General features: G+C 52.9%; 4 protein-coding genes across 4 annotated transcripts in view; 3 read left to right on the top strand and 1 right to left on the bottom strand.

Moving 5' to 3' along the window:
* Nucleotides 1–254: 254 nt before the first annotated feature.
* PV08_11675 (uncharacterized protein) lies at nucleotides 255–1,546 on the top strand (the record flags this gene model as incomplete). The annotated part of the gene is made up of 2 exons (XM_016385983.1): nucleotides 255–442; nucleotides 502–1,546. 2 exons carry the CDS (start codon nucleotides 255–257, stop codon nucleotides 1,544–1,546), a joined length of 1,233 nt encoding a protein of 410 aa, XP_016230927.1.
* A 999-nt stretch (nucleotides 1,547–2,545) lies between these two features.
* Nucleotides 2,546–3,397, bottom strand: PV08_11674 (uncharacterized protein; the record flags this gene model as incomplete). The annotated part of the gene is made up of 1 exon (XM_016385982.1): nucleotides 2,546–3,397. The coding sequence occupies one exon, from the start codon at nucleotides 3,395–3,397 to the stop codon at nucleotides 2,546–2,548; it is 852 nt and encodes a 283-aa protein (XP_016230926.1).
* Nucleotides 3,398–5,081: 1,684 nt separating this feature from the next.
* Nucleotides 5,082–5,698, top strand: PV08_11673 (uncharacterized protein; the record flags this gene model as incomplete). The annotated part of the gene is made up of 2 exons (XM_016385981.1): nucleotides 5,082–5,144; nucleotides 5,201–5,698. The coding sequence occupies 2 exons, from the start codon at nucleotides 5,082–5,084 to the stop codon at nucleotides 5,696–5,698; spliced, it is 561 nt and encodes a 186-aa protein (XP_016230925.1).
* A 1,604-nt stretch (nucleotides 5,699–7,302) lies between these two features.
* Nucleotides 7,303–10,084, top strand: part of PV08_11672 (uncharacterized protein) — a gene marked incomplete at both ends in the record, with an annotated part of 3,373 nt that continues 591 nt past the window's right edge. Inside the window, 3 exons of the mRNA XM_016385980.1 lie at nucleotides 7,303–8,032; nucleotides 8,088–8,307; nucleotides 8,366–10,043. Coding sequence (XP_016230924.1) covers nucleotides 7,303–8,032; nucleotides 8,088–8,307; nucleotides 8,366–10,043 — 2,628 coding nt within the window. The remainder of the gene's footprint in view (nucleotides 8,033–8,087; nucleotides 8,308–8,365; nucleotides 10,044–10,084) is intronic.

The raw sequence follows: 10,084 nt of genomic DNA, 5'->3' as shown, positions 1-10,084 counted from the left end.
GCATACTCCTAGAAGAAAGCTATTCGCTGCTGGCCAAATCTCTTGAAGTCTCGAGAGAAGTGCTTACCTTCTTGTTTTGTATTTTCGCATCCAGCTCGTTCCATATATGTCATGCGCACTGCCACCTAGCACCAAAGGGCCTCACCGACAGCTCGCAGTGGTCCGCTGTATGGAAGATGACCGCAAGCGACCTAATATATGATAGAAGAGTAATGGTTTCTACCTCTCTATTGTCTCTTCAGTCGGTATCTATCATGCTTCTTCTTGAATGGAACTCCGAGGGTCAATCGGCAGAGTTCTATGCTCTCAAGAGTATTGCGTACCAGAAAGCAATATCCATGGGAATTCACAGATTAGATGCTGGTGCCGGTGGTAAAGACGGGAATGTTATTGAATCGGAATTAAAACGGAGACTTTGGTGGCATCTAGCAGCTTCAGATTGGTGAGCACTCTGCTTTGTCGGGTCATTGCATTTTTTGATCATGTTCTCACCCACGCTAGGATTACCGCCAGTATTCCTGGTAACCAAGAGGGCATGTACTCTGTGAATCCAGCACATGCCCGAGTCACATACCCCGCCAATCTCGACGATAGAGTCTTATCAAATTCACACCCGCCAGTGAACCTTCCAGAAGATCAGCCAACCTCAACATCGTTCTTGATTCAGCGAGCCAAGTTTGCCGAGCTCTGCCGCCAACTCGCAGATTCAATACAAAATGCTGGAATAACAGAGGAGTCCCAGCCCTGCAATCTTACCTATGAATTCAGCCATCGATTGAGACGCTTCGAGGAAGATCTGCCGTGGTTCTTCCGTATGGACGAAGAAAACAAGGATAAGGCCAATGCGCTAGCACTCAATCGCCCATACCTGGTACCGCAGAAACATTTCTTGTTGTTCGGAATATATTCACGAATCGTCCGACTGCATCGACCATTCCTCTCGATGAAGCTGCGAGAGCCCGAGTTTTCTGAATCTCGAACAGTATGCCTCCAGTACGCGGAGAAGATCTTGAAGCTTCGCAACAGTATCGACCTCTCAGGAATTTGTCACTGCGTAAACTCGTACAGTATCCGTCAGCACACCTTTGGCGCACTGTTACTTCTGTCGATGGACAGTATGCTCGAGACCGATATGTTTCGCGCTCAACCTCGAAAAGCAGAGCTGATCGAGATCAGTAAGACCTTGAGAGACAAGGAAATGTCGTCGAACAGATCCAGTAGCGGCATTGTGTTTGGAATTGACAAGTTGATTGACCTGCTGAGAAAGTCAACTCTAGATACTCCAGTATTAGACTCCTCGAGTTCTTCGACAGAGAGAACAGCACAGGTGACGTTGCAAAACCCAAGCCGATTGCCCTTGAGCGATATAAATGCCCCGGTCACAGCTAGAAGTCTTCCAGACTATTTTTCGGAGCCAAGTCACACAACCTCGCCGATGCCGATGCCGATGCCGACACCAATATTTTCTGAGGTAACTCTGGACGATTTCCTCAATCAGATAGATGGCATGGAAGGTTTTGACTGGGATGGTATTTTTCCAGTTTGATTATCTCAGCTGCCTACCCTCTGCAAGCAGCGCATAAATTTCCTTGGCTGCCTAACTCTACTTTCCACGAAACTTTGCAATAGTAATGCGAAATAGATTCCCTCAAGTATCTGCTTCGAGAACCCCTTTGACTCGTTTTAGATCAAAGTCTGTCATGCCGACCACCTGCAGTAACGCGACCGACGTCAAAGCAGACCGTGATCAATGATCAATAACTCGGTCTGGACTGTCCCTGTGGTCCTGCGGTGGGTGCGCTGGCTGAAAGCCTGGTCTGGATCAGGCTCTAATGGGTTGCTGCGCCGTGGGTTCTCTGTGGCCTGTTGATATGACGTGAAACTCTGTGTGGTGTGTCCAACGCAGTAGACAGATGTCTTTTCCTTCGTGAAGAGAGGTAAACATGGCTGAACATCTAGTCTTCGCATCAACAACATTATCACCTCTTACTGGAGTTCAAAAGGTTGACTCAAAGGTCGAACTCGTCAAGGATTTTGACCCCTCGAAGCGAATTCCTAACGGGATGGTAATGTGGTTATGTTGCTGGGGACTCGGGACGTATGTTTGGGTCTTGATCTCGGCGCCTGCTTCTGTCGCTTCAAACGCCGTCACACGTCTTTCGGTACGATTCTATCTGTTTGGTGTGAGCGTCATCAGCTTTGATGTGTTCGGCGTGTTCATTTCCAACAAAGAAAACCTAGCACAAAACAAAACATGACTGGTGAGGTCGCCCGCGCTCGGTGCCGTCACGGTTCCCCTAGGCTGGCTTGCTTAGGAGGCGTTCGGCTGCGTTTCCACTTTCGTAGTCTAAAATGTCATTAAGGATCAAGTGTAAAAGAGCGCCTGAGCCTATTGTCCGAAGATTCTACTTCCAACCGGACGATGCTTTGAAGAGTCCTTTACCTCTGCACATTGCCACATTCAACACCGATAATGACCAAGAAGTCTCATGCTCGCATGCCTCTGGATCAAGAACAATGGCTCCGGAAGTTGCTGGCCGTATAGTTAGACTTCATTTCGTTCGCCCCAGACGTAACAGAGCTGGTCTCGAGACCCGTGTCGAAAGGTTTTTGTGGATGCAGGCAGCGTCATTTTGATCAGAGGAAGGTCTGAAGAATCTCGAATGACCTCGTCTAGAGCATGAATGCCTCCTGCACTGACGTCAAGCACGCAATTGATCTGCTTCACGTGCCTCGGCAAAAGCGAAACCATCTCTCCAGGTTTCAGAAATCCATACCAGCCATCATGGTCGCCCTCGGCACCCTTTAACTCCTGTAAGGCTCTCTGATACTCGCGCTCGGGGAGGTCGAACGAAAAGTGACGGTCAAAGACGTACAAATGGAAGACGAGCCTTGGTCGCGACGCCTTGGCCCAGTCGAACTCAGCGACGTATTTCTTCAGCTGGGGAATAGCTTGCCACAGCAAATGTGTTGAGGGCTGAACCACAAGCAGTTCTAGACTCGAGCATCTGTGGTTGATAATGTCCCAGACTGCTTGGGATTCTCTGCCGGCGAGCCAACAGTTGTTGTAGACTGTGAGAGATCGGATCGAGGCCAGTGCAGTGCTACCCAGACGGCAGAAGCTAGTCAGGTCAGAGGGCAGCTGGAAGCTATTGACACTATACGCGAAACGGATTGCATCGGTCGAGATGTCCTTGTTCACTCTGAAAAGCGCCGTGTGGAATACTGGCTCGTCCAAGTCAATCTTATGCTGTAGCTGCAGGGGCGCAAGGCTCCCTGAGCCCAGAGGGATAGGCAACGCTCGGTGACAGAACAGATCCTTGTAGACCTTATGGCGGACCTCGGTCGGAAGGTCCAGGAAGCCGACCGATTTCTGCGCTGTCTGATCTGGAGACATCGTGGTGCGCTTAGACAGAAGTGGACTGACCAGCCAATAATCAAGTTTGATTGATCAATTTATTTCACGGCCGTTGGACTTGATAGATCTGGTCACATGTATAATTTTTTGTAGAATATAACAGGAGCCTTGATCACTCGGTGTATTTCTTGCGGAGAGATAGGTGAGCAGCAAGAATCCCATGTCATCTGGGACGCAGAAATCGTTGATGGCGTGTATGTGCGGAGGATAGTTAGACGGCTTGCAGGACTAGGCACTAAATGGGGGCTAAATAGGATGAATTGTCGAGTCTGGCCGAGATCTTGTTCTACCTGTTATATAGCAAGAAGAGCGAAACAATTCTTCTCGTTGTTGAGGAGCTTCTCTTCCTTGCGTGGCCTCTCGCAGAACTCCTCGCATATCCCTCGTCTAGTTGATAGACAATTGACTCACAATGATCTCCTTGGTAGGCTGTGACACGAGGTACTTAATTCCATGGAATTCTTCCTCCAGTGAGTCATTATAGGCACTTTTACAGCTCATTGGCACGCTTAATTCAACCTAAGCTGGGCACGGTTCGCCGAAGCACGAGTCATGTCACGTGAGGCTGTTTGAAGTACTCAAGGGGCTGCACTCGTACGAACGCCATCATCTCACACGCGCAGGTTGGGGATGACATCGTGTCTCTCAGTCACCGCATATCTATCGACTTGAACGTGACCTGATGCATGCTAGAGCTCCCAGACTATTGACCACCTCAACCGTCACTTCACCGGCTCGATTAATATCTCCAGCGCCTTCAACTTTGACAGCCTTCCTGGTTCTGATGGTGCTATATATATCTTCACATCTATCTACGGACGCAGACTGACAAGCGCTTGATACCGCCATAATATAGTCCGAAACCCTCGATGTAATCACCCTTTCCGCCGGCCTTCCATCTCTGCCTCTGTTCACGTCCAGAAACTTCTCAAACAAGCGATCGTCCAACCCTCGCAGACAGCCGGCGACATGCTTTCTGGGCCGAATAGTTCGAGGGTAATCGAGACAGCTTCATGAGCAATAAGTGCGGCCGCATTCCACGTTGGTACACTGTACTGGCCCCAGAAGTACTTCATTACCGTGAAGCTAACTTGTCGTGCTTCTTCGGAAAGATCGGGCATGTAATCTCGGAGGAACTTGACGTGGTTTGTCGCCGCCATGATGGTCTGCCGAGAATACCTCTATCATTCTTGTAATAGAACAGGCTTATCTTGTCTAGGTGGAGTGTCCGCGACAGTTCCTTTAGCCGTTTCTCGTAGAGTTCCCACGTCAAGTGTGCTGTTGGGGCGAGTCCGACAAGGTCGAATGGATCAAATTTGATAGCATTCATCCACAGGTCATCCTCCGCCAACTGTACGAGGTCGTCCTCCTCTTCCATATCAGACAGTACACAGGATCGCCTTCAGGAGTCCAAGCAGCTTGACGACGTGAGGTCGGGTGCAGTCTTGTGACTGTGAGAGTGACGCAGACAGGAGGACAGGAGGACAAGAGGTGGAGGAGCGGTGAGAGGTCTTTTGAGCCATCGTAAGGGAGAGGTAATCATCGGCATCACGGTCTCGGTTCTGCTCGGTCTCGATTTTGGAGGGGTGGTGTCCCCGTGGAACTCGCCAAAAGTCCTAGCCCTCCTGATCGGCGGCTGTGTGCTCGCGGTATTTTTCTTCTGATGCCGTTCAACCTATTGAAGGCCAAGTCCTTCCCTCTGATTGTTTGCTTTGTACACGGTTTCGTACGTGCTCACACTTTCCCAATCGACAGCAGCGCAGCATACTGATTCCGTCACAGGTAAACATGTCATCCTGGTATTTCCTCCCCGTCTATTTCCAGGCCGTGCGTGGCGTTTCTCCGACCCGTTCTGGCATTCTCATCATGCCCATTATCGTGGTTCAGGCTGTAATTGGCCTTGCAGCGGGTGCCGTCACTTACCGTTTCGGGTGGATCCGTCCACTGATCCTGGTCGGGATGGCGTTGACCTCGCTCGGGTTCGGTCATTTCATCAACCTTGACACGTCAAAGTTTCTCGCGTTCACGCTGCTGATCGAGGTTGTGGCTGCTCTCGAAGTGGGAACTACCTTTCAAGCTCCGCTAATAGCGTACCAGTCGGTTGTCGGAGCTGCAGATGTCGCTGTGGCGATGGCACTGTTTGCTTTCATACGGAGTCTTTCGACGTCCATCTCGATGGTGGTGGGTGGAATTGTCTTCCAAAATGGCATGTCCCTCCAAAGCGATCACCTGAGCCGCATTCTAGGACTGCATGCAGCTTCCGGCGCTAGAATCCGCTAAAGTTGGACCATTTGGATCCGTACATACGGTCCGGCTGCGGTCGGGGTTCATAGAACGAAATCCCTTTGACCCAAGCGTCACTGTGGCCTTCGATCAGACCGTGAAATTCTTCTCGATCACTGATGTACAGGTTTTCAACCGACCGGACGAGGAGAGGATGCAGGTCGAGATAGACTCGAGCTTCCCATCGGCCTCGAATCGGAGTGGAATTTGTCGAACCGGTCATCAAATAACCGGTGATCAGGACGCGGTTGATGCGGGTAGAGAAACTTCTCGTCCAACATATGGTCTTCCTTCACGAGTGGCAGATGGTCGCATAAAATTGCCTTTTGTCTCCAAGGCCACTAGGTAGTCCACATATTGGGAGATCGAGTATATCTTGTCTGCTGAAACTGTGGATTCCGAGCCGTCATAGGGATGCGAAAGTCGTCGACTTAATGTATCTGATGACCGGGATCGTTTCGAGGGTGGCAGACTCATGTCGTATTGGGTATCGCATTCCTCGCTAGATAGCACGCTTGATAGCCACTTCGCAACAAATGCACCGCTGTCCAACGGATTTAAGGGCGAGCGGCCTCTCGTTGCGAATGGGCGCTCGGTGTGCCTGTCCGGCGACCTGTCTTTCGTCCTGGTATTGGAGAGTTGGCTGGAGACCATTTGTGATGTAATTGCCCCGCCTTGACAGCATCTTTGTTCCCGTAGAGACGCTCCGTGCATCCACTCACGTCATCGGTTTTTGTGGCAGACAGAGATGGAAGGAGACTGTATAGCTTCGAGGGAGGGATGTCAGGAGTATGGTCTTCCATCAGGGAAGCCACAGAAGCTTGTTGAAGGTTAGATAAGCGGCCAACCTTGTGAGGACGTTCGCCATCGTCCCTCTGCGAGGCGTGTCGTTTGTCTAGGAAAATATCAGTGACTCGGCCGTTAACGTCATCAGTGCTCTTACTATGCCAATTGGGCCGTCCGTGCCTTTGCACGTTTATGGTCTCTTTACTGGGTGATACCATATGTCACAGAGGAGAGCAAGAGCTCTCACATCAATCAGCAAACTGCGAGTTTCTTGAAGGGTCGACGCCATCAGGTCCGTCGGTATTGGGACAGAGCGCAGGCTGAGGTGAGTAGCATTTTCATCCAATCAAGTGGGCTAGATTCGCTTGTCACATGGGACCTGGACGTGGCCGCTTATTCATCTAAGTTACCAACGCCTGCGGCCCTCCACAGAAACGTCACGGCTGCCTTGCGCTGGCCAGCTGTGAGGCTCGATACATACACATTTCAGCCTGATCGGACATACATCACCATGTCTGGGTATCATGCCTGGCTCGATCCTCGCCGTGGTCCAGATATAGTGTTTTCAAAGACATTCCCCCGCTCATCGTTGTGCCCTCATTACCGCGCTGACTCTCCGATTCACTGGAACATCGCTTCGCGTGTTGGCATCCCACCAGGACCTCTCCTCGCTCGCTCTGCTTGATCAAGTAGCATCCTACAGTCTCTCCTGGCCGAGAGCTGAAGCACACCTCGCTGACAGGAGCAGTAACTAGAATGTCCTTGTCCACCGAGCGCGCATTTCCTTCCTGCGGGCTTACAACGAGCCGAACGCGATGCGCCTGCTGAAATACGACGATCAAGGCACCCTCAGCCTGACCGAGGATCTTCACGATCACATCCCGCCCTACGCGATTCTCTCACACACCTGGGCAGAAGACCAGGATGAGGTTACTTTCGACGACCTGAAGCAGGACTCTTTTCAGAGTAAGGCTGGCTATGCGAAGATTCGGTTTTGTGGTGAACAGGCGAGAAAGGATGGTCTTGATTACTTCTGGGTGGACACATGTTGCATCAACAAGGCGAACAATACTGAATACTCCGAGGCCATCAACTCGATGTTTCGCTGGTACCGCGATGCCACCCAATGCTACGTCTACCTGTCCGACGTGCCGGTCCACAGCGTGGACGGAACAAAGCGAATGTGGGAAATTGACTTTCGCAAGAGTCGGTGGTTTTGTCGGGGCTGGACACTTCAAGAACTGCTGGCGCCCGCATCGGTGGAGTTCTTTTCAAAGGAGGGAGCACTGCTCGGCAGCAAGAGCACGCTGGAACAGCAGGTTCACGAAATTACCCGTATTCCGATTGCGGCGCTCCGCGCTACACCTTTAACGCAATTCAGCGTGGATGAGCGGTTGGGATGGGCTGCGGAACGGGTCACCAAGAAGACGGAAGACCAGGCATACTGTCTCTTCGGGATCTTCGATGTGTTTATGCCTTTGATTTATGGAGAGGGAGCGAATGCGCTCGTTCGGCTTCGCAAAAAGATCGACAAAACTCGGAAAAGTGAGTTCGTTGGCTTATTCCAAATCTACGGTTCGTCAGTGGCTCACCTAGCTAGGCACGAGCGTCGAGAGCGGCAATATACACTGGATGGTGCCTCGCTCGTCCAACACCTTGTTTACTGGAAGGGAGGAAATTTTGGAGAGTCTAGAAAGGAATGTGCGTGCCGCGGTGCAGCACGGCTCGCGTACCTATCAATGTCGCATAGCCATTTCGGGTCTGGGTGGCCAAGGCAAGAGCGAGATCTGCTTACAGCTCGCGCAGCGTGTCCAGTCCCTGTACGTATCGTCTTTTCTTTCACATTATTATGCGGATGGCTAGGCTGACTGCCATTAGGCTCTGGGGTATCTTTTGGGTCGACGTCAGCACGCCGTCACAGGCCGAGAACGGCTTTCTCGACATCGCATCCCGACTTCAAATCTCCGCGTCGACATGGGAGGATGGCCGGCAGGGCCTGGCCAATATCCGGCAGCCATGGATGTTGGTGCTGGACAACGCCGATGACCCCAATGTCGACTACCAGGCTTATTTCCCCCCCAGCACGTGCGGCGTAGTGGTGCTGACGTCGCGGAACGCCGAGTGTGGGCAGTATGCCACCACCGATCACGTGGCTTTGGAAGGACTCCCGACCGAGGAGGCGACAGAACTCCTCCTGAAAGCCGCCAACGTGATTGGGGAGCACCGTCCTCGGTGGGAAGACGATGCACGGAGGGTGGCCGTCTTGCTCCAGTCGCATCCTCTCGCCCTGATCCAGGCGGGGGCATATGTAAAGCGAGGTCACTGTCGCTTGGGAGACTACCCGCGAGTTTACGAGCGTCAACGGAAGCGACTTCTTGGCTTTCGGCCCTCGCAAGCTCAGTCACGGTATCGAGATGTGTACGCGACGTTCGAGGCGTCGGTGGAGATTCTCCAGACGAGTCCGACCGAGTTGTCGCGAGATGCCCTCGAGTTGCTGCCTCTGCTGGCGGTGTGCGGACCGAGTCGGCTGCCATCGTTGGTGTTTGATTCAGCATGGAAGGGAGCGCAGAGGATCGTGGCCCGTGAGCCTGGCGACCCAGATGGGCTTGGTCTGACGACGTGGCACGTGTCTCAACTGCCCTCGCTGATCCCAGCCCATGAAGACGGGTGGGATTCTTTCCGGCTGGTGGAGGCCGTCAACATGCTCAAGGCTTTTGCCCTGGTGTCGATGGATGTGGATGAGGAACACACATGTGTGTCGATGCATCCGTTGGTACATGCCTGGGCGCGCGACCGGCAAGATGAGTGGCAGCAACACGCGTCCTGGGTCGCGATGGGATGTATCGTGGCGTTGTCGCAGAGCGAGAGTGAGATGTGGCGCGTGCACGGACGAGATCTGCAGCCCCACCTACACGCGCTGACCTCATGGGAGATGGGTTGTGCATTTCAGAACGCGCCTCGGACCGCCGTGGCTAGCGTCTGGATGGAATGTGGATGGCTGCTTCATGGGATGAGGGACGACGGCACCGTTTTCCGGCTGCTGGAGCGGCTGTGTACTCACCTCGGACTCGACAAGTCCACGGTCAATATGGGGTGGGTCGCCCTCTACGACCTAATAGGGCGGAACCTGGTGAACTATGGGAAAGTGCAAGCGGCGGTGCGGGTGCTAGAAGAGGTGGCGCGGATTCAGGGGCAGACGCTGTTGGAGGATCATCCATCTCGACTGGCATCGCAGCACGCGTTGGCTGGAGCATATGAGGCGAATGGGCAGGTCAAGGATGCGGTGCGGCTGCTGGAGGAGGTGGTGCGGATCAAAGGGCAGACGCTGGCGGAGGATCATCCATCTCGACTGGCATCGCAGCACGCGTTGGCCGGGGCATATCAGGCGAATGGGCAGGTCAAGGATGCGGTGTGGCTGCTGGAGGAGGTGGTGCGCATTCGGGGCCAGACGTTGGCGGAGGATCATCCCGATCGACTTGCATCGCAGCACGCGTTGGCCGGGGCATATGAGGCGAATGGACAGGTGAAGGATGCGGTGCAGCTGCTGGAGGAGGTGGTGTGGATCAAAGGGCAGACGCTGGCGGAGGATCATCCATC

Source organism: Exophiala spinifera, assembly GCF_000836115.1.
Source record: "Exophiala spinifera strain CBS 89968 unplaced genomic scaffold supercont1.9, whole genome shotgun sequence".
Taxonomy (NCBI): Eukaryota; Fungi; Ascomycota; class Eurotiomycetes; order Chaetothyriales; family Herpotrichiellaceae; genus Exophiala; species Exophiala spinifera.
Note: the sequence above shows the minus strand (reverse complement) of the source record. Positions and strands in the feature narration are given on the sequence as shown.